The sequence below is a fragment of the Abrus precatorius genome, unplaced genomic scaffold, assembly GCF_003935025.1.
Source record: "Abrus precatorius isolate BTA unplaced genomic scaffold, Abrus_2018 Scaffold3, whole genome shotgun sequence".
NCBI classification, from domain to species: Eukaryota; Viridiplantae; Streptophyta; class Magnoliopsida; order Fabales; family Fabaceae; genus Abrus; species Abrus precatorius.
This window is the reverse complement of record NW_020874373.1, coordinates 28533150-28560746: the sequence shown is the minus strand read 5'-3', so window position 1 is coordinate 28560746 and position 27597 is coordinate 28533150. Positions and strand designations below refer to the sequence as shown.

The window sequence follows — 27597 nt, the reverse complement described above, 5'->3', positions numbered from 1 at the left end:
ATGTTATTATATTAAAAATTTAAAAATCATTTTTTTCTTAAAAGGGTAATTTTTAAATTATAATTAAATATAAAATAAATTTTATTTTGCATTAAATTTTTTAAATAAAAAATTATCTTTATACATTTTTATAAATTTTTCGTCATCCCACTTTTTGAAATTTAAACACACAAATCCTTTTTTAAAATTTTAAACACTCATACAAAATATAATATTTTTTTTTTCATTCTCGAAAGAAAATAACCCTTTTACTTTTGTTTTTGGTCAACGCACTTTCACTTGTGCATGTATATAAACTCTGAAACGAAGAAAAATAAATGAAAAATACAGAGAGAAGATGACGCATGAGGCCATCGTAGACGTGATTTGACGAAAATGCCTTCGAGATACAGCAACGTTGTTTTGTGATATTTTGCACCGCTCTTTCTAGTGTTGTTCACTCACGACAAGGTGCAAACCCTTTTCAATTAGCTAATAATAAGAATCTCAATTTCATGGTTTCCTCCACTCTGTACTTTTCCACAATTACGTGCATTGTGCTTCTTCTTTTTTTTATTTTTCTCATCACATCGGATTTAGGTTTGGTGGTTCTTTTGAATTATTTTTACCAATAAATTCGTGGTTTCACTCTTTGAATTCAGCCATTATATTCATAAAACTGGAGTTTTAATAATTCTTTGCTACTAATCAATCCTTTTTACCCTAAGCATGGACAACAAATTTAATCATGTTGACGTTACTCTTAGACTTGTTTTATTTTGAATTGGGTCTAAATTTTTTTTGTGTGTTTTATATTTTATTTTTTCTTGAATTTTAATTAAATGTGTCTGTATAAATATTTGAATTGTCATAATTTGATGTTTACTTCGATATTATTAGTTGTAGGTCTCTACCTTGGCTCCTGACAAAAGAGGAGAAAAAAATTGTACCTTTAAGCCAAAAGCTCTAACGTTACAAACTTTTGTGCTATTAGAGATCACTGCGTGTGTGTAAGCTTTTTGCCTTTTTGTTATATTGAGAAAGTGAAACGTGGATTCCCCTTATATGGTATGTGTCCATCGTTTCTGATAGGTGTTGTTATCACGAGGTTGGCTTGTTTTTTGGGTGCTTGTGATATCATTACGTGCATTCTGCAACAAGGAAACAAAAAGATTTTGAATTTAGCATTTGTCAAACTTTTACAACATTGTAATGGTTGCTGAAGTTTGAAATTAAGGGGTTCATTCTTATCTCTTTGAGACTATATCAATGTTCCAGTTTTTGTTAATTCAAAATTTCCCAGTTGGCCAATTCAATTGAGAGTTCTGTCTCATAGTTTGTATGTATGATATGTGATTATATTTTCATTTATCTTTACAAGATATCAACTTGATTTCTTGTAGGTAACTGTGCCTTTGACGAATACAAAGAGATAAAGGAATCAGCGAATAGGAAAATCTGCATTGATACTATGGCAAGTGATGATGATATATATACACAAGATGGGACCATTACCATCTCCAGAAAACCTGCCAACAAGAAAAAAACTGGAAATTGGAAAGCTTGCTCTTTTATTCTTGGTATTGGTTTCTTCTTCTTTATTGTTTTCTTAGAAACTATATTGTGTACACTTAAGTCAGAAATCTCGTACATATGTTTGTATTAGAGTTTGAAAACCTAAGATGCGGAATTTTAATTAAAACATTTGTGGCAGGGAATGAATGTTGTGAAAGATTGGCATACTATGGTATGAGTACAAACCTGGTGAACTATCTTCAGGAACGTTTCAACCAGGGAAATGCAACTGCTGCAAATAATGTCACAACTTGGTCAGGCACATGCTACATCACACCATTGCTTGGAGCCTTTTTAGCTGATTCATACTTGGGAAGATACTGGACAATTGCCAGTTTCTCAACTATCTATGTCATTGTAAGAGAAAATTTTACTTGTTTGTTGAGGCCCATTTTATGTTAAGGGCATTTAACTTTTACTCTTCTGACAGTTTATATTTTAGTGTTCAAAGTCGACAAGGATCAATGTTTTGATGATCATGTAAATCTTGTTCTTGTGCTAGTTCATGTTGTCTGCCTTTATCTATGATATTACCCTAACAGGAAAATTCCAAAATCTTCAGAACTTATACTCAAATTTTTTTGTTATTTATTTATTTATTTTCCTTATGTTAAGCCAACTGAATTGCCAATCATGTTGTTATCAACTCAACTAAGAGCAATGTGTTTGGTTTCATTATGTTTTGAGAACAATTTAACATCTTTTAATCTTCACTCTATCTTTTAACTAACACATTTCACTTGTTCCATTTAAAAGTTTCAATTGATTTCGACTTCTGTTATATTTGAACTGCCTTTGAGAGCCTTTTTTTATGAGGAATAAAAAGATAAACACAGCAAGCATTAACCTTTTCTTAATGGATGTCTGTTTACTACACAGGGAATGATACTTTTAACACTGTCTGCTACTGTCCCTGGACTAAAGCCTTCATGTGATGCTAATGGTTGCCATCCAACATCGGCACAAACCGCGGCTTGCTTCATAGCACTCTACTTGATTGCTCTTGGAACTGGTGGCATCAAACCATGTGTCTCAGCTTTTGGTGCAGACCAATTTGATGAAGCGGATGAGAAAGAGAGAATGAGGAAGGGCTCTTTCTTCAACTGGTTTTACTTCTCTATTAATATTGGTGCTCTTATAGCTTCCTCAGTATTAGTTTGGATACAAATGAATGTGGGTTGGGGATGGGGTTTTGGAGTTCCTGCTGTTGCAATGGTGGTTGCAATTATATTTTTCTTTGGTGGGAGTAAGCTCTACAGACTTCAAATACCTGGAGGCAGTCCCCTTACAAGGATTTGTCAAGTCATAGTTGCAGCCTCTAGGAAAATCAGACATAAATTGCCTGATGATAACTCTCTTCTTCATGAGACTGTAGATGTAGAATCTGTCATCAAAGGGAGCCGCAAGCTTGATCACACAACCCACTTCAAGTAAGCTATCAAAGACACACTTTTATCTACTTCAATAAATTATAAATTAAGTGCGTTTTTACACAAACCACTTCAAGTGAATTATCAAAGACATACATCTACTTCTATAAATTAAGCGCATCTTTACACAAACCACTTCAAGTGAGTTATCAAAGACACAGTTACATTTACTTCTATTTATTAAGTACATTTTTTGTTGGGATTAATTTTGGGAAAATAACTGCTTATTTCTCTAAAGCTCTCTTAGGAAACTGACAAAAATAAACAGTCATTCCTCCAAATAAGCTAAACCATACACATAATACCATCAGCCAGGAAAATGAAATATTCATGTACTATTCATTTTCTTTTGATTCTTGGGCACTCTCTCTTTTTACTATTCTAATTTAAGTGTACGATACAAATGTATATAGTCAACAAAAAGTACACTGGAGTGATTGTCTCATTACAATGGTCAAATGAACTAATAACTTCTATATATTGAATATGCATCTTTTATTAGACTTCATCTAAAGCATCTATTGTTAACTCTTGCACCCTAAAGTTTGATTTACATTCTTAATGCCTTTTCTGATAAAACAAATTTTGATTCCATGTAGGTGTTTGGATAAGGCAGCAGTAGAGACCCAATCAGACCACATGAAAGGTTTGCCAAGTCCTTGGAGGCTTTGCACAGTAACACAAGTTGAGGAACTCAAATCAATAATCTGTTTGCTCCCAGTTTGGGCATCATTGATTGCCTTTGCAACTGTATACAGCCAAATGAACACCATGTTTGTTTTACAAGGCAACACAATGGACCAACATATTGGTCCTCACTTCAAGATCCCATCAGCATCCCTCTCCCTTTTCGACACTCTTAGTGTCATCTTTTGGGCTCCAGTGTATGACCGTATCATTGTTCCATTTGTAAGGAGGTTCACTGGCCATGAACAAGGATTCACACAACTCCAAAGAATGGGAATTGGCCTTGTCATTTCCACTTTTGCCATGATTATTGCTGGCATTTTGGAGGTTGTTCGCCTTGACATAGTGAGGAAAAACATCTACTATGACCTTGAGACCATTCCCATGTCAATTTTCTGGCAAGTACCCCAATATTTTCTTGTTGGATGTGCTGAAGTTTTCACCAATATTGGTCAGCTAGAGTTCTTTTATGGTCAGGCACCAGATGCTATGAGAAGCTTGGGTGTGGCTCTCGCACTCACAACTAATGCCTTGGGAAATTACATTAGCACTCTGCTTGTCACTATTGTGACAAAAGTCACCACAAGGCATGGGAGGCTTGGTTGGATTCCCGACAATCTTAATAGAGGCCATCTTGACTACTTTTACTGGTTTTTGTCCATTCTCAGCTTTCTCAACTTCCTTGTATATCTCTGGGTTGCAAAGAGGTACAGGTACAAGAAGGTGGCTGCAAATACTCATTGAAACAATACAAGAGCTTGAGGTTGGATTGGACAACTCTATTTGCTGAGATTATTTCTAGTGGTTTTATCTTGGCATTTTACATCAATTTCTCTTAAAAAGTTATATTTGTATAGGTGTTATTTGGAGTGTTTTACCTTAAAAGTTCGGTTAATTTTGCGGATTTTCTTTTAGAACTCTCAGCTTCGTATTTGAGATTTGAGCCAAAATATCTTGGTCTCTAGGTACACAATATTTAACGGTGACTTTACCTAAAGCAAGATAGCATCCTGTTAAGTATACATGTAATCTAGATTCTCAAAAATATCTTTTGGGCTCATCCATGATGATTTTAAAGCAAAAAAGCTAATTTGCCTTGAATTGGACTTTGTTACCCTCTTCAACATAATATTAAATGCACAATTATGCAAAATTAGATGGGTTTGACTATACAAATATTAACTTTTTTTTTTACTAATTTATATTTTTCTTCACTTATTAACTTGTGAGTAAATCAAACTAACTTGATCTCTCTCTCTCTCTCTCTCTTTCTCTCTCTAAAAGTGCTTAATGTAAGATAATTTAATTAAAGTAGCATTAGAAATATATTTTCTTACACACTTTTTTAACATTTTCCTAAAAAAGAGAGTAAAAATTAGTAAATTAAGAGTAAAATTTACTTATTCTTATAATTTTTAAGAAATTTTAGTTAATAATAAAAAATGTTTGAAAGAGAGTCTTAAAAAATTTGTTATTAACATTTTCTCGTCTAATTAAATGCTTAAGTTAAAAACGACAAATAGGATAGCCTATTAGCCTCACTCGTTGAAAAGTAAAATAAAAACTTATTAAAACATTTTGATTTCGGGATATTGAATGTTGTTAAGATGGGTGCTTAGTTTTGTTTTTTATTGGATATATGCCTAAATATATAGTCATTTTGTAATAGATGTATTAAAGTCATAAGATTATTTTTCTTGTATTTGATTTTAGTTTTCGGGTATTTGGGATTTTAAACTTTAAAGGAAAAATTCATGAAAAGGATACTCGTTTAGATTCCAAAGTTGTCCTTCAATGGGTTGGGGAAAGTATGATCATATATTATGGGCCATATTATGCATCTTCTCTTAACACTGGGATAAGGGAAGGTGGAGTTATGTTAAGCTTTCGACAAGTCACATGATCATTATGAACCATATCAGCTGGCCAGTAAGCACATCTATTAGCTTCTCTACCACATTTTTTTAACTTCCTTATACAAATGAAATTTTTTTGAAATATTCCATCTCAACAAATGTCTCTAATTTACGGATAAAATTTGTGTGATCTGTCCATGGCTGCTTCAATTAGTTGAATCACAATCTTAAGAGTATATTTTAACAATGACTCTGTTACAGTTCTTATCCTTCATCAATCAGAGGCCATTTAAGATTTAGAAGGGCCTACAGTTCAGATTAGTCTTCAATAATTTATTATTTTCTGAATTCGTCATATTTTCCATTACATCCCCTGCATTTAACTTGAATTAAAGTGAAAATATTTTAGGGACAATTTTAATTGCAATAGATAAATTTTAAAACCAATGGCCTATTAGGGTGGCCGCAAGTTTTCATTTTTTATTTTTAAATTTAAATTAAAAAAAACATGTTAAAATGAAGTTAAATTTGTTTTAACACTATTTCAAAATAATTTTACCTCAATTAAAAAAAGTAGTTTTAGATTTTGAGTTCTGTTATAAAAATAAATTTTTAAACTCTCATGTTTTTTAAAAAGTACATAATAACTATCGATTTCAATTTAGCAAAGAGGAAGGGTAGAGGGAAACATACGATTGGTGGAAAAGAATCTACATGGACATTCAATTTAATAAATGGGGAGGGTGGAGAGATAAAAGAACTACTATTACTGATTTATTTGGAGCAAAAAATAATAAACTTAGCTTGAGATACATGAATTTATTGAGACATATGTTATCACTAAAGATTATGTTTGTTCATTTCCAAGACTATCGGAGAGCTACTAGGACCAAGTATGCATTATTATAAGATACTATCTTGCAAATCTAAATTTAGGATCTCTTTGATAGAAGAAAGGAGCTCAATAAATTACAAGTGATCAACACAAGAATAGAAATGGATTGTGTAAAATTACAAGCGGGTAAAATTATTTTACCTAAAATTTTCTTCATAGCTTTTGACATAAACTTTAAGCCATTAAAATCAAAAATTTTGTATCAACAAGTTAACCATATGCTTTAATTTACAAAGAAATTTCTTGACAATGGAGGTAATATTGTTAGTACATGCACTATAAACCTTTTATATTATGAACATTCTTTTTATATCCTAATTATTTGATTTAGCAAATGATTATGAGAGAACACAATCATAAACATTTCTTGGTCTAGAAACATGATAGAGAGAAAGAGTAACGTTTGTATTACTACAATTTTAATTCTTTCTATTTATAGAAGGAAGCAAACTAGTTATTATGTACATGCGTTTCACATGCTTATTTATAAAATATTTAATTATTTATATATTTTATTTATAAAATCTATTCTTGTGACTTCTATATTTTAATTTACTTTTTGCAAATGTTAATTACTATAAAATAATTATAATCATCAACTTATATACAAATATACACTAAGAGCAATGTAATCAATTATGACATATTAAAAGTCGTTAATTCTAAACATATATACATAAACTTGCTAGAACAAAAATCAATTAAGAAAAAAAATACTAAAATTATTATTAAATATAAAATTTACATAAAATTATACAAAAATATCTACTATAACTCTAGTTATAGATTTAGTTACTCATAATAATATGAACAAAGCAAACAAATGCAAAGAAACTCATATTCATTTGAAATAGAAAATCAAACTAGAAGAATTCCACGAGAAAAAGGTGAGAGGAGTTCTTATTCTCAAAACATGCTCTTGATCACTTGCTTAAATCTCGGAGAAGTATCCTACATCTTCACATGTGGTCTCCACTCTTAAACGGCTCCAAGATTTGTCAAAAATTGACCTTGTCAAAGTTCTCTTTTCTGCAATCCCACTTGCTCCATAAATAGGGTTCTCAATACCCTAAAAATATTTAAATTTGAATCACTAGATAAGAAGTACAATCGTGCATGTCATTGATACACCCTCAGTTAGGTTGTCAAGCATGGGCATGCTTATTGCCTAAAATTTTATGTAATTATTGCAAAAAATCTTCAATAATGCACTAGTAACCTTTTTATGCTAAAATAAAACAAATAATAAATAAGTACAAAACCCTCATCAAATAATGGCTAAACATATCAAATAATCTATAAAATATTGTAAAATATATGCTTATTAAGAGTGATTTTAAAGAAATGCTCACACCATAAGTTTCTTATTTAGCGATGGTTGCAACTCTTAATACAATAAATTATCATTCTCTAATAGGTCCGTGGTTGATGCAATTTCCAAATGAATCATTATGAAGAAAGAGACAAATGAGGCCTATTTATTGATAGACAAGATGACAGCCAATAGTTTTTAGTGACAAACAACTAACCATTTCATAACTAAAATATGGTGTGAATAATTTTAGTATGAGTGATTGACAATCATAAAAAAATTTGAATTAGAGTTAAACTAAAAAGTAAATGTGAAGAGGTGTGAAGGTAAAATAATATGCTTTAGGTTTATCTCAAATAATTTTTTTGTTAAAAAATTGTGTTGTGTTCTTCTCTTCTCATTATTATTTAACTTAAATCTTTTATAAAAATCTCTTTTCTATTGTAGAAAATGTAGCAGATGAAATAAAAATAAATAAATAGCCTATTAAATTTCACAATTTTGGGTCAAGTAGATTGTGTTAACCACACATGAGTTTACTTTCATAAATATTATTCAATATCATATTTTTTTATATATAATATTAATAAAGTAATTGCAATTAAAATAAATATCATTGAGATTTCAAGCCTTTCATGTTACTAAGAGTAACTATAGTTAACCTTCACCATACTTCAATTTATATCAAATTTCTTGGTTAGTGATAGAAATATGAGACAAAAAGAGAAAATTTTCAATATTATTTAATACTTTGGCTATTTCTATTTATTAAATGAAACATTAGGAAAAATATAATTAATTTTTGTAATTATTTATTTTATAATCAATTCTAAAACTGACTTTGCAATAAGTGTTTGTGTTTTACGAAATATGAACTTGTATTGTTATTTGAAAATTATTGATGTTCCTTTGTCATTATTAAGTGTATGATTCCCAGTATATTTTTATATTTATACATATATATGTATGTTGTAAAATATGGTAAATGGTCTCTGAGCAGAAAAAATTGTCAGACTTCTCAATTTTTATTTTATATTTTGAAACAATAATAGACTAATAAGGTCATAGAACTAAGATGTCATTCACTACTATGTTCTGGCAATTCTTAATTGTAATTAATTATTATAGTATTGGTGACGTTACAAAAAACAACTAAAATGATAATGTTGATGACAAGGGTACTTTATTATACTTCATAGTATAGTGCCAAGTGAACAATTTATGATTGCACAATATCACTCTCATTGAACAATTTATGATTGCATGCATTTATAAATATCACATATTATATATCATTGAACATTTTTATCTGTAATTCTAATGGAGTAATTATAATTATAACAAGTATGAATAATTAGGACTTTTGGCTTTAAACCTTGCATTAGTAATTGAAGTTAATAATTATTACACTTTAATTTTATATTAAACTTCTTGATTATTGGGAATACTATGAGAGAAACGTAGAGAAAAATTTTCAATACTATTTAATATTTTTGCTCTTTCTGTTTATTGAATGAACTATTTATTATTAGTTAAAAAAAACTAATTATTATGTATATGTGATTATTTATATAGTTTTTCAAATTTTTCATTAAAATGTCTATAGACAAAATTATAAAATACTTATATAGTTTATTTAATTATTTTATTTAAAAAATTAATAATTACTTCTAAAAGAAACATTATAATATGTGTATGTAAGCTTTCAAATATGAATATGGCAATAGAAATTGAGAATTATTGGTGCTGTGCAGACATTAAAATCCATATGATTTTCAACACATAACTACACATGCATACAAATGCAGTAGTATATAATGTATCAAAATAAGATAAATGGAATATCAATAGAAAGAATTATCAAAATTGAGAATATTTCCAAGATATTTTGAAATGATAATAGACTAGTAAGTTCTCAATGTGGAATTCTCATCCACTTCTTAATTGTCACTGACTTTTCTAGTAGTTGTTGTGCTACATAAACAAGTGAATTAAAGAAAGAAATAAAAATATAGAAAATGATAAAAGATATAGTGAAATAAAGTAAGAACTAATATATAGTCTATTAAAATTCAAATTATAATATCAAATGGATAATTTTAAGCATATCTCACTCTCTTAAAACAATTGTTGGTTGTTTGGGTTCAAGAATTTCACAATATTTTTCATCTAACTTTCCAACCTCTAATGCTAAATAAGTAATTTTAGTGATAACGAATAAGTCATTAGAATTTTAGGCTTTTGACGTTGTAGAAGTAAATGTAACAAACAACTACTAACTTGAAATGTACGTTAAATTCCTTAGTTCTTGAAGGAAACATCAGAAAGGAATAGAGTAAACTTTTCAATACTATTTAATAAATGGGCTCTTTCTACTTATTGAATGAAGAAAAAAAAAATAGTTAGAAAACTAGTTAGTATGCCACTTTGGTGCACAAATTATTTTTTTATATTTATAAATTTTTGAAAGAAATTATAAATTATTTAGTGGTTAAATATTTTATTTCATTCTTTTATTTATCTGATCAATTCTAGATCCAACTTTGTAAAAGGCGTATATATGACTTGAAATAAGAACCTCACGCTGTTAGTTGAGAATGATTAGCGCTCTATTGTTATTATCAAATGTCTAATTCTATATATATATTTAAATATTTGGAAGAAATTACAAGTTATTTAAATATTTTATTTATATAATCAATTCTAAAACTAAATTTGTAATATGTTTATGTATTGTTTAAAATGTGGATCTCGCATTAGCATTTAGAATGTTAAAATTTTGTTGTAATTATTTTGCATACGCTTTCCAACATATTATAGATCTCACTGACTAAAATATTTGACTCAAATAATTTTAGGAATTAATTTAGGAGTTTAGTCAATAAATTTTACATAGAAAATAATTCAATACTAACTTTTTAGTTGCTGTTGATATTTGTAAATTGGTGATGCTATAAAAAATAAGATAAACTAAAGAAACAAATTAAATTGTTGAAAAAGAAAAAAAAATATGGCAAATGAAGTGAGGATAAAGAATTAGCCTATTAAAATTCACAATGTGCATTTAAGTGGATAGTCTTAGACATATCTCACTCTCTTTGAATAATTTTTGCTTGTTTTCATTCAAGAGTGTTATATTTTATGTATCGTTGAACTTCACATTCTCCAACATTAAAGGAGTAACTATATTTACAATAAATAAGTATGATTAGGATTTCAAGCTTTTGATATTATAGGATTATTATATTTAACAGTTGTCATTGAGAGAAACATTTGACAAAAGATTGAGTATTTATTTTTTTAGTCAATTCTGAAACCAACTTTATAATGTGTTTATATGCTTTTAAATGTCTGATATTGCATTAGCATTTGATAATCATTGCTATATATGTTCATGATTCCAAACAATATTTATGTATTATAAACGAGTATATATGTAGCAAAATATAATAAATGATATATGCATAAAAAGAACTATTAAATTTAACAATTTTGAGTATATATATTTAAATAATAAAAACCAGTGAGGTTTCAAGGCTAAATTGCCATCCACTTTTGTGTTTAATTACTCCTTAGTTATCATTAATTTTTTTTAAAACTAGTAATGCTTCTAAAATGAAAATGAATCAAAGAAATAAATGAAGATGTAAACAAAGTGAGAACAAAGAGGTAGGTTAATTATTAAACTTTTTAATGTAGCAGAGTGGATAGTTTTAAATATGTTTTGATTTCTTTGACTAATTAGGATTTCAAGCTTTTGATGCTGTAAGAATAAATTTAATTAATCGATACAACACTTAAATTTTACATTAAACTTTTTTGGTGTCTTTAAGAATAACATGAGAGAATGAGAGAGAGCAAAGTTTTGAATATTATTTAATACTTTAACTCTTTGTATTTATTGAAAGAAGCATAAAATATTAATGAAGAAATTAGTTATGGTCTTCATTCATAAATTGTTTATTTTTTATATATTTTATTTACTATTTTATTTATATATTCAACTCTTATTTTTAATTTTTTAAATACTTTATAAATAGAAAAAATATAAATTAATTATAATTATTAATGTCAATACAAATATACAAATAGTGTATTAAACTATTAACCAATAATAATCATTTCGAAAGTTCTTATTAAGGATATCAAGTTTATAAAAACATTTATTAAACACCTGATTTATTGACAAGTGTAATTGTTAAATAATAATAAATGAGTTCTCAAATAAATTTTAAGAATATTGTCTTACGGAAATTATTTTCCATTACTAAAATTATTGTAATTTAATTATTTAAACTTAAATAGTATATAAGAGAAATTTATAAGAGATCTAAACTAAGAGTAATCGCGTGAAAATAAAATAGCATAATCTTTAAAATAAAACTATTCGAGATCAATCTTAAGGCTTTTAATTTTATATTTACACTCTTTGTGTTCAATTTAAATTTAACTCTAATCTCAATTTTCTTATGATCACCAATCACTCAATTTTCTTATCATCACCATAAGTTTTTTCTTAAACTAATATTTCTAATAGCCATGCAAGATATAAAGAGAAGATAAACATAAAGAGTATATGAATTTGTTAATTTAATAATAAGTTAAAAGAAAAAAAATTAAATTTTAGCTACTTAATTCTTTATCTTATATTATTAACTACATATGGTATAGTCATCTACAATACAATCAATTATAATATATTAAGAGTAGTCAATTTTAAACATATAAATATAAACACATTAAAGGAAAACCAATCTATAAAAGAAACTACAATCGAGAAGCTTGATAATTTTTCTCTTCCTCGTGGCTTAAAACAAGGTTACCATCTATCACCTTATCTGTTTAAAAGAAAGTTGTCTTATTGATTCAAGAAAGGTTCAAGGAAAGTTTGTGGTAGCCTCTTAAATTTTTCTTTAATGGACCCATAATTTCTCAATTTTTTGTTTACTCACGGTTGCTTATTTTTTACAAAAACTTCTGGTTTAAAAGTTAATGGGGAAAAGTCAAGATTTTTTCTTTCTAAGAATATCCGTAGAATAAAATATTTCAAATATGCTTCAGGTTTCAACATATATCCTATGAAATTGGAAAAATACGTAGGATTTCCTTTATCCTTTATTGGCTAGTCGGGTTAGTAAAAGGAATTTTCAATTTATTATTGATAAGATTGACTCCTGACTTGCACGTTGGAAAGGGTGCATAAGAATTATCTTCTATACCCATTTACACTATGCACAATTTGTGGTTACTAGAAGCTATACATAACAAAATTATGCTTCTATTAGAAGATTTGTTTGGAAAGGAAATTCTAATTAAAATTCCTGGGAGTTTGGGTAGGATATCATATCAAGGCCTCAGGAGAATGATGAGCTGGATGTTCATAAAGCTTGAGAAAAATATACCTCTCTACTAGGGAAACATGTCTAGAAGCTAATTCACAATACTGACAAACTTTAAGTTCATCTACTTCGTGATAAATATCTTTGTAGCAGTCATATATTAAATACACCAATTCCTAATTGGCATTCTTACATGTGGAGATCAATCTTAAAAGTTGCTTGTTGCTTGAAGGATGGATTTCACATTGGTATTGGTGCTGGAAGGGTTATTCTTTGGTATGATAGATGGTTGGGAGGGGATTATTTATGTGATCTGGTTCCTTTTGTTAATATTCAGGATACATAGCTTTTGGTTAAGAATATCTATAGGAATGGTTCGTGGCACTTCAATAACTTGGTTACCAATATTCCGGTTGAGATTCAGCAGCATATCATCTCTATCTTTATTAATCCCTCCTCTGATGATACTATTGTTTTGGGCAGGTATAGCTCTAGGGTGTATTCGGCTTCGCAAGGCTATAAGTGGTTAGTCTCTCAGTCTTATAACTCTCATACCTCCTTACAATGGCCATGGAAATTACATCTTCCGGAGAATATAAATTTTTTTCTCTGGCTCGTCATGCACGATATTGCCAACAAACTCCATGCAATCACTCGTCATATTTCAAATGATCCTTCATGTCAGTGTTGTGCAACTGGAACTGAATCCATATTGCGCTATCTTTGTGATTGTATCAAAGCTATAAGTATATGGTCTTTTATATGCAGTTTTCACATGATTCTTTTTTAAATCACAATGTTTCCAAGGATTGGATTAAGTATTTATTTTGTTCAAGGAAAACATGGTACTACATGTGCTGTTTTAATTTGGTGTATTTAGACTGCAAGGAATACAACAGTTTTTTCCCATAAATTGTGGCTTAATTAGAACGTTATATCTAGAATTAATTATCTGCTACATGATATATAATTGCAGCCTTCTGTTCTTCTGGCTTTTAGAATTGAACTCCTAGGTTCATGTCCTGGTCAGCACCTGCTTCTGGTGGGTTCAAAATAAACTTAATGTTGATGGTAGTGCTCAAGAGAATCCTGGTCATGTTGATTTCGGAGGTGTCATTCGAGACTACATGAAGAATTGGTGGTCGGGTTTCTTTGGTTTTTGTGGATTATCTAAGAATAGCCACGCTGAATTCTTAGTTGTTTATAATAGATTTACCCTTGCCTGGAACATGGGGTATACGACTGTTCATTGTCAATCAAATTCCCTTCACGCTATTACTTTTTTTACACGATATATTTATAGTTGTTAATAACTAATAATTAAAATTGTGTTTAATATTGTGTTCCTAATACCCCTATTAATTATAGTTATTAGATCTAATTCATACATACACGTAGAATATTAAATAGTAATTTGTAATAATAAAAATTATGATAAATATATTATATTTAATGAATATAGTATTTAATAATATTATTTTACATTAAAGTGTATCATATTTATTAAATATAGTATTTAATATTATATTAATATAAAAGTGTAGTTAATTATTCTTAATTATGAATTCATGTCATATAGCTATTTTTATTTGTCTTGATGAATTAATTACTTTTTTTTTTTTTTTTGTAAAAATAACTAAACTATATCTTTGTGTATGTTCGTGTTTACATGAATTTTATTTTATATATCTTTGTTTATCTTTTTCATTTAGAAATATTTAGAAGAAAATATAAGTTATTTAATTTTTTTATATTTTTATTTATATAATCAATTTTAAAATCAACTTTATAATATGATTATTTATTTTTTAAATTAAATTTGACAATTTCAACAAGATATTTTGAAACAATAATAAATTAGTGAAGTTTATTACTTTTTTGTAGTCATTTATTTTTCTAAAACTAGTTATCCTATCAAAAACAAAATAAACTAAAAACCAAATAAAAATGTATAAAAAGACAAAAAAAAATATATGATAAAATGTCATTCTATTATTTTATCTATGAAATTTTTAACTTCTTTTCATTAAATTTATTATTTTACTTCTTGGACTAATTAATATTTTATTAATTTTATTGTAAAAAGCGACAACAGTGTAACTTAATTAAAATTGATCAAATAAAAAAATTGTTATATAGGTAGATTTTGGATCAAAATTTTAAATTTAAATTGAGTCTTGAAAATAGATTTTAATTTTTTGAATTTGGATCTGAATTTTATATTTAGATTCTAAATTGTGAAAATAAATTTGAATTTCGATTTTAATTTTATCTTTTATTTAAGATTTTGAGAATCAACGTTAGATAACATAAAATTAGAGTTTTTGAAAATTAGGTCATAATTTTTAGATTCTACATTTTATAAAAAAATATCTTAATCTATTTGGTAAAGATATATTTGAATTATTCTTCTCTCTACGCGTTAAAATTCTAAACCTTTCTTCTTAAGTTTGTTTCTTTCTTTCATTCTTCGTCGTAAAGTTATGCTTCTATTTAGACAAATCAATAATAATAAAAAAAATTTCTTATTAATTTTTGTTTATGCAAATTTTGTGTTTAGTTATTTTTGTTTTCATCTTTATGATAATGTGTAACAAAATATCTTTTGTCAGGGAGCTGAGGTAAATTATTATGATGTAACCTCTTTTAAATCTTAATTTGATTTTATACAATTATTATTAACCGTCGATTGAAATTATGTCATTATTGTTATTTATATTCTTGAATTGATCACTCAAGGGTTGATCTTAGTTAATCAATACTATTAATAAGTTAATTAGAACTAAAAGGTAATTTGAGTTTGAGAATTAATAGGATCATCAATCTATCACCTGAACTTCTAATCAATTAACAAGTTTATGATCGTTAGAATGATGTATAGATTATAATTATTACAAAATTATTGTATAGTTGTAAAAATTAATTAGATGATAATTACTCTAACATAATTGAATGAATTGAATTAAGGACATACCTGATCATAAGAGGAAACTAAAGCCTTGAGGCTTTAATCCATATCAAAATAAGCATGCGATTTCTTGGTTTTTCTTTTGATTCTAAATTTTATTTTAATCTAAACATTCTCAACCTTTTGATCTACTTAACATCTAGAAAATAATAGTAATAAGTGTTTACAATATGGTTCCTGTAGGAATGATATTCGGAAGGTCTCAAACACTCTCCTTTACTACTATTGACAGGCATACTTGTATGTTAGTTGACAACTTTTTGAGACTTCAAAATCTGCAACAATGTAGCAAATGAAGTGAGAACAAATGAATAGTTCACTACACTTCAGAATGTAATGTTGAATAAATTATTTTAAATATCTAATTCTCTTTGAACAACTTTTGCTTGTTTGCATTCATGAATGACACTTGTATCATCGAACATTTTGACCTCTAATATAATGTTAAAAGAGTAAATGCAGTTTTATCAAAGAAGTGTCCTTGAGATTTTAAGCAACCTTCACACTCCTCTGTTATTTATTTTTAGCTCAGATTTAGAAATGCATATGATACTTAATTCGGTGATCATTATCTCAACACAACTTAGATTGACTTACATAATACTATATTAATTTTGCATAATATTTTATCGAAACCGGCTTTGATCAAATTGGTAACGAACCAAGATGGAAAGTAATTTTTCACTAGATGAATACTAACATATAATTTGCCGCAACTATCAAAATTTTCAAAAAAAAAAAAAAACTATTTGAAACTAATTGAAATTGAATTTATTTAATCAATATCACTAAACACTATTATAAAAATAATCATAATATGTTAATGCAAAATTTACAACTAGGACGGCATTACGCTAATGCAAAGCAAGTGTTAATGAATTGTAACTCTTACTCACTGGACTACATTGACTAATTAAAATGTGATTGAATCTTAGTTATGGACTAATGTTCCTAGCAACAATGCCAATTTGATCAAAGTTACTTTTGATTAAAATATTATGTAAAATTAATGTAATATTAGGTAAATTAATCTAGGTCATATTCCTAAAAATAATGATAGTTAAACTAAGTATTATATGTATTCTAAACATCAATTAAAATTAATTAACAAGAGAGGAGTTAAAAATTGATTGATTCTTAATTAAAAACACATAACAAAATAAATAAATCAACAATGATCACTAATAGATCAATTCTCCATTCAATTCAATAATAAAATTATTATATGTTATTAATTATGAAACTAAAATTTTGTTTTCACTCTTACTTTGATCTAAAATGATTAATTACTAAATATATTAAAAGAAATTCCTAATGTGGATAGCGCACAAAATACTCATTGAATTTGGATTAAGCAATTAAGCATTTTCTAATTATAATTCAATTATCATCAATTGAATTTTATTCAACCTTATACATGCAGTTAAAGCAACTCAAATATGATTTCCAATCATAATCCAAATTACAAAATTAAGCATTATTGTACTTAGAAGTTCTTTCTTAATAATGTATTAAGGATCTAATTGAAATTTGAATATCATAAAGCATGCCCATTAAAAGAAACTATATAAAATTTAAGAAAGAAGAGATAAAATATACTTAAATTTGATTAGAACAAAACCTCAAACTTCAATTATTGAAATCAAATTGGAGAATTGATTCTCAAGTGTTTAACCATCCATGTTCAAGTCCTCAAATGCAGAAAAATAAAACATAGAAAAAGAACACAAACAAGAACAAAAATAAAAACTGATTTCAAAATTCAAATTCCTTATTCTAAAAAATAACCAAAAAAATTAAAATATAGTTTAAAAACATCCTAAAGAAGAGGAAATTAAGTTATTTATAATAATCACAATCAAGTCTTCTCTAATTAATACAAATTCAAAACATAATGGACCCTTAGACTTTGTTTGAGAATTGATTTTGGAGGGAAAGAGAAAATTTTGTGATGTTTGAGTTTTTTAAGATGATAGTTGAAGGTTCATAGACCCTGCTAATATCATATTTTTAAGTTCTTATAATTTACAGAGTTTTATATTAATCATCTTTCCTTATTCTCTCTCCTCTCCTTCTTACCCTTTAAACCATTTCCTTTACTCTCCCTAAAACTCTGAAACAAAGTCATAACATATTTAATTAAACTTACTAAAATTGTAATTTAATGGTTGTTGCATGCAGTTGTAGTGGTTCAACTTACATAGATAATATCTTTTAATTCCAAAATTCATTGTATGTGAAATTGTCTATTAAATTGAGACTCTGAAAAGAAGATTTTCAATGAAATAAGAATCACCTTAAAATTTGACCTACATCTCAAAATATCATCAAAATATTAAACATAGGTCAATGTTGTTAAAACTCCAAAATTAGAATGTTTTGATCATTTAAATTCAATGAAGATCTCAATAAATGCAATTAATTCAAAGTAATGAAATACTAGTATCATGTAACTGTAGTTAAAATATAATTAAAATATGATTCACCAAGGAGTAGTTATAGTAATATCAAATAAGTATCATCAAGATTTCAAGCATTTGATGTTGCAAGAATAATGGTAGTTAATAATTACTACACTTAAATTTTAATTAAATCTCTTGGTCAATTAAAGAAACATGAGAGAAAAATAAAGTAAATATTTCATTACTATTTAATACTTTCACTCTTGATATTTATTTGAGAAAGTAAAACACATTAGTAAAGAAATTAGTTATTAAGTAAGTGCATTGTTTGAGTTTATTTAAATATTTAACTATTTTATTTTAAATTAAATAAAAATGATAATTATTTAATTTTCATATTTTTTATTTAGATATTTTATTTACATTATCAACTGTTATTGGCTTTTATGTTTTCAGCTACTTCTCATAACCAACTCAATCTTTAAATTGTGTTATTAGCAATTAATGATCCAAAAATTATCGATATATTCTTTTCTACATACTTTTAACTATTAATTAAAATGCATTAAAAGTTACAAAAATAATGAAAGTCTTGTTCTTTCCTACTAATAATTTAATTAATAATTATTAATAAATTTAAAACAATAACTAAGTATGTTAGAGTTTATTTCTAATTCTCTTGTTAATTATAATTATTAATTCCAATTCACATGTACAGTGTTAAATGTAATTTGTAATCAATAATAATAAATATTATAAATATATTAAATGAATATATTATTTTATTATACTGTTTTAGTTTATTGTATATTATATGTAATTGAAATAGTAGTTAATGTTATATTAGTATAATAACGTAGTCGTTTTTACTTATATAAATAGATTTGTAAAAGAAAAGAGGAGGTCCATTCATATTTTTCGGTACAGATAATGTACACAAAACAAGAGGCCCAAAATACTTGCAGCCAACACACTTTACATTTGGTCCAGCTGCACCAATACGAATATCAAATATAATATCAAATCCATTCGCCAATACCAATATCATGTTTTCTAACTCGTGCAAATACATCCTTCCACTGTTATGAAAAGATGATTGCTCTCAAACCCATTCATCCTTCATTCAGTCCTACCAATATCAAATATAATATCCACCACAACAGCAGACTCCTGATCACAAGTTCTATTTTGTGCCTCTGCAAGTCCCATGAATCTGATTCTCAAGCTCCCCAACCGGGAGATATTCAAAAACAAGAACTGCTAGCCCAAATTGCCATGATTCAAACTCAAAAAGTCCGTCTTACAGATTATTTAGACGAGAGATCTGCATATTTAACCCAATTTGGTGAAGAAGCCAAGACTGAGTTTGACAAGATTGGAGAGGATGCCCTCAAAGGATTAGATGAAGCTCGTGAAAGAGTATGCTTCAACTTTAGAGTTAACAACATAGTACATGTTTAGTTTGTGTTTGGAAAGTTACAAACCATTGTTTAGCAAAAGTTTGTTTCTTTGCCGAACCCAACCCAAACAATCTCAGGGACCTGTTCAGGGGTTTACCGAAAATCTACACATGAAAGGTGCTTCAATAATGACCTCTTCTTTGTTTGTGTTTAACAGATAACAGCAAACATAGAAAGCCAGATGCTAGAATTTGAAGAATCTGCAGAACTTAACAGACAAGAGATTCAGGAGCGCGAAAACAAACTAGACGAGTTTGAAGTTCAAATGGAGGATGGCAGAAACGAAGGGCTATTCTTTAAGAGGCTCAGAAAGAGGGCACCTGTTGATAAAGCAAAAGCCAAGGAGGAGGCAGAAAAAATCAAAGATGTAGCCAGAGAAAAAGCAGGTAGCAAAACCAGGAAAAGCATGTACCTCTTCTTTATTGGCCTGCTGACCTTTGCAATAGGTGACTCTATAGCCTCATCATCAACTGATTGGAGAAAAGTAGCAGTTCTTGGAGCTACTCTTGTGGCTTTAATTTCTCAGTTCATCTATGAACAAAACATGTCATCAGAAACTGAAACAAGAAGAAAGATCAACAATGAAGAGGAAAATAAGTGAAGTTCAATTTTTATTGTGATTCACTGCATGTTTCATTGAAAGACAATATTATTAATGTATATTGCGTGATGCAATAACCCCAAGTGAAAGCTTGTAACTTGGGCCTGATAACATCATGCATTTTTGCTTTGGCATCGACAGCAGCAGATATTGGTGATATAACTACAATCACCAAAATCTGAGTAACAGGATTACCGTGTGATGCTGATGAAATTTTTCACATCCTATATATATAGAAAAACGTACTCATATCCACATCCTAGCTTTTATATCTCTGCATCTTCAGTCATATAAACAATTAATGAGAAACTAATAACTACACAATATCATTCCTTTCTGTACAGCTTAACAAGTTGATCAATAAAATAGAGAAGTATAGTAACTGGCTTGCAGCCTGAAATTCCCAAAGCCTTAAATTAAACAATCTACTCATGTAAAGCTTGAGGCAGACAAATATCCCACAAATTTACGTGAGGCAGACAAATATCCCAGACACAAAAGCACATGACCATTACCATTCACCCAACCCCAAACTTTAGGCATCCTGACGGCATGCTTTATTGCATCCCAAGTACCCAACACTATGGTAAGTGCCTGTTTGACTTAGATGTAAGCCAATGCCACCGGGTAAGTGCCCAGGGGCTTCAAATTTCCTTCCAACAAAATGTTATCAGGAAGCATATAATTGTCTTAATAATCTTAAACATGCTCAAAAACATGCTGCTAGGGCTCAAACCTAAACATCCCAGGGATCCCTTTTATTTTGGGAAACCAACAAATTGCTTGTATTTTACTATAATGGCCATAGTTGATGTAGACAACAACTGAAAGAAAAGAGCAGGAGCTGCTTTAATCTATTTTAGAGTGCACAAAAGAATCATGTCGAAGCCCCGTAAAAAATCACGGCTCTAACTAGTATATTCCAAGTAATAGTAGTTGGCATGACACCATGCTCCAAAGCATCATCTAGAAACCCAATTGCATCTGTCACTCTACCATAGGAGCAGAGACCCTTAAGTGTAATGTTATAAGAGATGATATCAGGTTGTAGCCCATCTTCTGAGATGTGAGACCAAATGTTTCCTGCTTTTCCACAGGCCCCAACTTTGTAAAAACCCTGCATGATGGTATTGTGGGTCACAAGATTAACAAAGTTCCTCTTCCTCATCATTGAATAGAGCTGCAGAGCATGCTCCACTTTGCCAGAAGAACAAAGTCTATGGATGACAATGTTGTACATAGTGATATCATGCTTAATCCCTGTGTCCAGAAACTGATGCCACAACCTAAGCGCTGTGTCCATCATTTTGTTCTCATAAAGACCATTTATCAAGGTGCAGTATGTGACAATATTAGGTTTCGATCCTTTTTCCAACATTTCCTTAATGCAATCACAAGCCTCAAGAAACCTTTCTGCTCTTAACAATCCATTTATTATAATATTATACGACACCACAGTTGGTGAGCAACCTTTGATGTTCATTTCCCTAAATACTTGAATCGCACTGTCAAGTTTGGAATGCTTAACAAACCCATGAATCAGTGCATTGTAGACATGAGAGTTCAATTTACAGCCACGCTTATTAATAAGTTCAATAACTCCAGCTGCCTCATCAAATCTTCCTTCTTTGCACAAAACATTTATCATCGATGAGTAAGCAAAGGCATCCACATCACCTCCCTTATATTCAGCCTCTTCCAACACCTGCAAAGCCTTATTCACATACCCATTCCTACACAAACCATGAATTAACACACCATAAGTAGCAGAATCCACACTACCTGTCTCACACAAACCATCCCACAATGACACCGCTGCTTCCACCTTCCCATTCTCGAACAACCCCTTGAGAAATATGTTATAACTTACCACATCCCGCAAACCACACTTCCCCATCTCCTCCCACAACTCAAAACTTTCCTCAACCATCCCTGCTTTACACAATCCATTAAGCATAGCATTACAAGTAACAACATCGGGCCTAACCCCTCTCTCAACCATCTCCCCATAAACCCGTTTTGCCCCATCCAAGTTCCCCGCCTCACTCAACCCATGAATCAAAGAACTATATGTGAACAAATCGTGCCTCCTCTCATTTCTCTTCATCCTCTCCCATATCTCCAAACCCTCACTGAACCTCCCACACTTACACAACCCGCTAATCATAACATTATAACTCACAACATTAGGAAACACCGAATCCTCCCTCAACAACCTCTCCCACATCTCACTAGCCTTCAAAAAATCTCCTTTTTTAAAAAACCCATCAATTATCATGTTGTAACACATGACATCAGGTTCCAACCCTCGTTCACGCATTTCATCAAACAATTCAAGTGCAAGCTTTAAATCCCTACTTTTCGCCACAGCACTGATCAAAGTACCATAGGTGATTTTATCAGGGTTCATTCCCACACCCCACATCCACGTCAGCAACCCCTTAGCCTTCTCAAACTCTCGCTTCTTACACATAACCTTCATGAGAACATTGTAAGTCTCACGGTTCGGAGACACACGCGCGGTTTCGAAATAATTGAAGAAGTTCTCAGCGCGTTCCCATTGGCGCGATTCGACGAAGGCGTTGAGGAGAGAGTTGAAGGACCTCACGCCGGGGGAGCACCCAAACACGTGTGGCATTGTTTGGAACAAGTGTAAGGCTTCGTTGGGCATCGAGGATTTGGCGTAGGCTTTGAGGAGCGTGAGGGGAACGTCTTCGGGGCAGTTGCAGCGGTGCGCGTGGATGGTTGACACGATGCCAGGCGCGTGGGAGAGGAGGAGGGAGGGGTCGGTGGCCACTCGCCGGAGGATGTGCAGGAAAACCTCGGGGGAGTGAGCGAAGCCGGGGCGGCGCGTGGCGGCATCGAAGAGTTGGAGAGCGTTGAGAGGGTTCTTCTCCGCTTTGAGAAGTTTGAGAAGACGATGCGGTGACATAGACTTGGGAAGGTCTACCATGGCATGGACAATGGTAAGTTGGCTTACCTAAGTTTCCATTGCATACTTTTGGAATACTAACTTCAGAGAAAATGTACGTTTGATTTTAAGATTTTAAAATTGTGATAAATTTTTTTTAAGAAAATTAAAAGGAAGCAAAGAATTCATATTTTGTTTGTTATAAAATACATAACAGAAGAAATTAAGGAAAAATATAATTAAAAATGCATTATTTAAATACATAAAAAATTAAAATAAATTATTTACTCATTTAAATAAGTGAAAGAATAAATTAAAAATATATAAAAACTTATAATTTTTTTTACATTTTATAGTATTTATATTTAAATTTATATATATAGTATATTTTGATTAATTGATGATAACAATATCCTACAAGTTATTATTATTATTATTATGAACCTCACACCTAAAGATTTATTCCATTCATATTATTCACTCTCGTCTAATAAGTAACTTTACATATTTATCTATGAATCTTAACTCTCTCATGTCTATTTTTCACATCCTTAATCTAGTCATCCAAATATAACGTGAGAAAGGGAAAGATATAGATGTTTCGTGTTTTATTCACATTTTATATCAAAATTTATTTAAAAGCTATCCACTTTGTAAATATTATTCATATTGTCCCCGTAGACGGAGATGCTACCGTATTATTTATTTGTTAAAATTTATTAAAAATATAAGTAAAAATTATCACACCATTAAAAACATCTTGATTAATAAAAAGTGTATTAAATGATATTTTATTAATATTTCAGTCGTAAATTATCATATCATTGAGAATAGTTAGGTTTAATAATGATTAAAAAATATATTTACTATATTTTTTAAATAGATAATAGTATAAAATCATTTGTTCCGATAGTGAATAAAAATTAAACTCTTTATACTAATAGGTAAAAGAAAATTAATAAAAATATCTCCTTTTATAATTATCTATGATATTCTCAAGATCAATGTATCGTTATCCAATAAAATCACATCCTTATCAAAAGAAATCAAATCAAATAAATGATAGGCATCTACAGAATAAGGAAATTCATAAACTTCTCTTGCCATACGTTCATGATTAAAGAATGACCATTTGAATTAGTATTTGAAGAGCTAATTTATATTTACTATGAGAATCATCGTACTTATTTTATTCATATTTATCTTCAATCTTTGATTAATGTAGTTCTTAATTTTATGTCATTTCACTTGTTATCCATTTTTAAGGTGTCGAAGTCGGTGATAAAGAAGATGTTAATTGTTCTAATTCATTGTGGGTGCGGGTATTGGAATATAGGTATGGAAGATTAGCTTCTTCTATTTAACATCCACCAGTCTACAACAAATGTTCTTTGTGGTAGTGTGATTTGATGGAGGTTATTCATCAAGGGAATTATTGACTGGATGAGAAGTTTGATAGGAGTGTAGGTGCAGGTTTACACACTTTTTTTTTGAGAAATAAGTGGGTAGGTAGGATGCGATTGTATGAGGCATTTCCGTGATTGTTTGCGGTGGCGAGGAATGCTGAACCATGTGTTTTGGAGAATAGTTTTCATGATGGCACTAAGTGGGTTTGGAATGTTAGTTGGCGAAGAGGACTCTTTCAACATGAGATCTTAAACTTTAATCTTTTGCTGGAGCTTGTGGATGGAGTTTCTATTAAGTTACTACAAGAAGATAAATGGGTATAGAGGGCAGATTCTTCAGGTTTTTATTCAGTACAATCTGCGTATTCATGACTATTTGAACTTTTTGGTGGTCATAATAGTGTAAATCAGTGTACGGAAGATGTCTTGCAAAGGCTATAGAGAGGAAAGGTCACTCTTAAGTGTCTGATATTTTCTTAGCAATTGTTGTTGAATGCACTTCCTTGTAAAAGTTTGCTGATTGATCGAGGTGTTCAAATTGATGATAAAACTTGTTATTTCTGTCATGGTTTGGAAGAACTTCCAACTCATTTATTTTTAACGTGTTCAGTTTCATCTCAAATATGATACTTTACTGCGCGTTGATTTGGATTCTCACTGGTTTTGCCTTTAGATATATCGACTCACTTGCTTTCTTAGGTTAGTGTTGGCAGTAGTAAAAGAGAAGGGATATGCTTATTAATTGTTTGAGTAAGTACAATATGGTCTTTGTGGGTACATAGAAATAGAATTGTATTTTCCAATGGTGTTTTGGATGAGAGAGAAGTTCTAGATTCTATTATTCTGAGGTCCTGGAAATGACTATCACTTGTTAGTAAAGGAGAAACTATTTTGTTAGCTGATTAGTATTTGAACTCACGAAATTGCATATGTCTTAGCTTTGTATAAGTATATTTTTGTTTTTTATTTCTCTAAGGTAGTAATTTTTTTTTTCTGTGTATATGGGTTTTGAATTCCTCTTGAACTCTCTCTAATAATATATGTTTTTCCTATAAAAAAAAAACTGCTATATTTAGGATGTCAATATTATTGGTCTATAAACTAATAAATTTAAGTCCAACAAATGTGAAGGAACTAAACATTGGCATATAACTCGATTGTAATTATATTACTTTTTTAATTAACATGTACTTATCATGTGATTAATATCTTCATCGTTATGTATATCATTGTCATATATATCCAATATAGTGTATTGTTTATCACTTGAATAAACTAAAAATTATGAAATTAATATAAAAATAATATGATTATGACCAAGATTTAGTTTCCTATGAATTTTTCTTTCAAAAATCACATCTTCATTTCCTTCAAATATTCTTCCATTATGATATACAAGGATAAAATTATCCTCATCTTGCATGTCTTTTTAAAAAAATCCTATAAAATATTATTCATCTTAATTTATTTAAATAGCATAATACAATTTTTTTAAAATAAGTTAATTGATTGTAATTTATTAAATACACAACACTAAGTAATATAAATCAAAATTATTAACAAATAAATAGGATTTTTATTAAATTTATTCATCAATATATTAATTTAAAAAAATCAACTGAGTAATATTACCAATTTATTCAATATATTCATCAATTTAAATTAATTTAGCCAACAAAAAATGCAAATTATTGAATATATAATTATTTACAATTAATTTAACTAGTAAAATTAACTAATATATTTATTAAATATATTAACTTATTCAAAGTAATTTAACTAAAATAATGATAAATATATATTTTGGGGTGTTGTTATACCTTATTTTCATACACTTGGCACATATTTAATAGGAATTTTACACTAATTTACTTACTAATTATTGCAATTTGATATGAATCAATCACCAACGAATTAAGAAAGCATTTCATTCATAATTTGAGAAAATTGATAGCATGCAAAGCCATGCGCACTAAGAAGCACAACCTTACTTGACAATCAACTTGAAAGTGCTTTGTGATCATGCACGATTGTGCTAGAAGATATGTACGATTGTGGTTATCTCTTATCGACTTAAATTTAAGAGATCATTTAGGGTTTGGAGAACCCATTTAAAGGAAATTATGGGACTTGTGAGAACAAGTTTTTGCCTTGTTGACTTTTGATGACTTTTAGAGCCATTTGAGAGTGACAATGATTAATGAAGACGAAGGATACCTTTTCAGAGTCTAAGCAAGTGATTGAGAGCATTTTTTAGAAATAAGAACTATTTTTTGAGATGTGAGACCATTAGGGGTAGTAGTATCTAGGGAAGAATGTTGACATTGCATGACTATTTGGTGTTAGTAGTTTTAGTATGAGTAATTGGTGATCATAGGAAAATCGAGATTGGGGTTAAACTAAAAGTTAACATAAAGAGATGTAAAGATGAAAATAAAAGTCTTAGATTCATCTCGAATAGTTTTCTTGTTAGAAGTTATGCTATTTTCTTGATTTTTTTTATTACCTTCTCATTTAATTCTTTCATACTTTTATTTTAGTTTATTATACATTATTTGGGTTCAAACAATTAAATCATAATATTCTTAAAAATTGAAAATAATCTTTGTGAGACGATATTTTAGGAACTTGATTTGAAAGCTTTATTAATTTTTTATGGGCCCACTACCTACGAACAAGTTTTTGTCACTGTGGTTGAACATTGTTTAGTAAGATTAAAAAAATTAGTGTTTAATTAATTTGACAAGTTTTTTTTATTTATTAGTTTTTTAAGTTT

General features: G+C 29.1%; 3 protein-coding genes across 4 annotated transcripts; 2 read left to right on the top strand and 1 right to left on the bottom strand.

Moving 5' to 3' along the window:
* The first annotated feature begins 482 nt into the window (after positions 1-482).
* LOC113863216 (protein NRT1/ PTR FAMILY 8.1-like) lies at positions 483-4769 on the top strand. Of its 2 annotated transcripts, none has more exons than XM_027496713.1 (5): positions 483-511; positions 1383-1559; positions 1694-1911; positions 2434-2984; positions 3584-4769. In XM_027496713.1, the coding sequence occupies exons 2-5, from the start codon at positions 1451-1453 to the stop codon at positions 4413-4415; spliced, it is 1710 nt and encodes a 569-aa protein (XP_027352514.1). In that variant the 5' UTR covers positions 483-511; positions 1383-1450; the 3' UTR covers positions 4416-4769. The 2 variants fall into 2 exon arrangements, with proteins under 2 accessions (XP_027352514.1, XP_027352512.1); XM_027496711.1 differs by lacking the exon at positions 483-511 and adding an exon at positions 936-1047.
* A 14680-nt stretch (positions 4770-19449) lies between these two features.
* On the top strand, positions 19450-20755 carry LOC113861428. Its single transcript, XM_027494231.1, has 2 exons — positions 19450-19862; positions 20061-20755. The coding sequence occupies exons 1-2, from the start codon at positions 19536-19538 to the stop codon at positions 20502-20504; spliced, it is 771 nt and encodes a 256-aa protein (XP_027350032.1). The 5' UTR covers positions 19450-19535; the 3' UTR covers positions 20505-20755.
* A 22-nt stretch (positions 20756-20777) lies between these two features.
* On the bottom strand, positions 20778-23466 carry LOC113861427 (pentatricopeptide repeat-containing protein At3g09060). Its single transcript, XM_027494230.1, has one exon. The coding sequence runs from the start codon at positions 23455-23457 to the stop codon at positions 21382-21384; it is 2076 nt and encodes a 691-aa protein (XP_027350031.1). The 5' UTR covers positions 23458-23466; the 3' UTR covers positions 20778-21381.
* Positions 23467-27597: the final 4131 nt, after the last annotated feature.

Bases quoted from the DNA above. Each gene is read 5' to 3' on its own strand.
- LOC113861428 (XM_027494231.1), top strand. From the start codon at position 19,536: ATGATTGCTCTCAAACCCATTCATCCTTCATTCAGTCCTACCAATATC. The intron at 19,863-20,060 runs GTATGCTTCAAC...TGTGTTTAACAG, and splicing joins TAGATGAAGCTCGTGAAAGA to ATAACAGCAAACATAGAAAG.
- LOC113863216 (XM_027496713.1), top strand. From the start codon at position 1,451: ATGGCAAGTGATGATGATATATATACACAAGATGGGACCATTACCATC. The intron at 1,912-2,433 runs GTAAGAGAAAAT...TTTACTACACAG, and splicing joins TCTCAACTATCTATGTCATT to GGAATGATACTTTTAACACT. The intron at 2,985-3,583 runs GTAAGCTATCAA...GATTCCATGTAG, and splicing joins GATCACACAACCCACTTCAA to GTGTTTGGATAAGGCAGCAG.
- LOC113861427 (XM_027494230.1), bottom strand. From the start codon at position 23,457: ATGGTAGACCTTCCCAAGTCTATGTCACCGCATCGTCTTCTCAAACTT.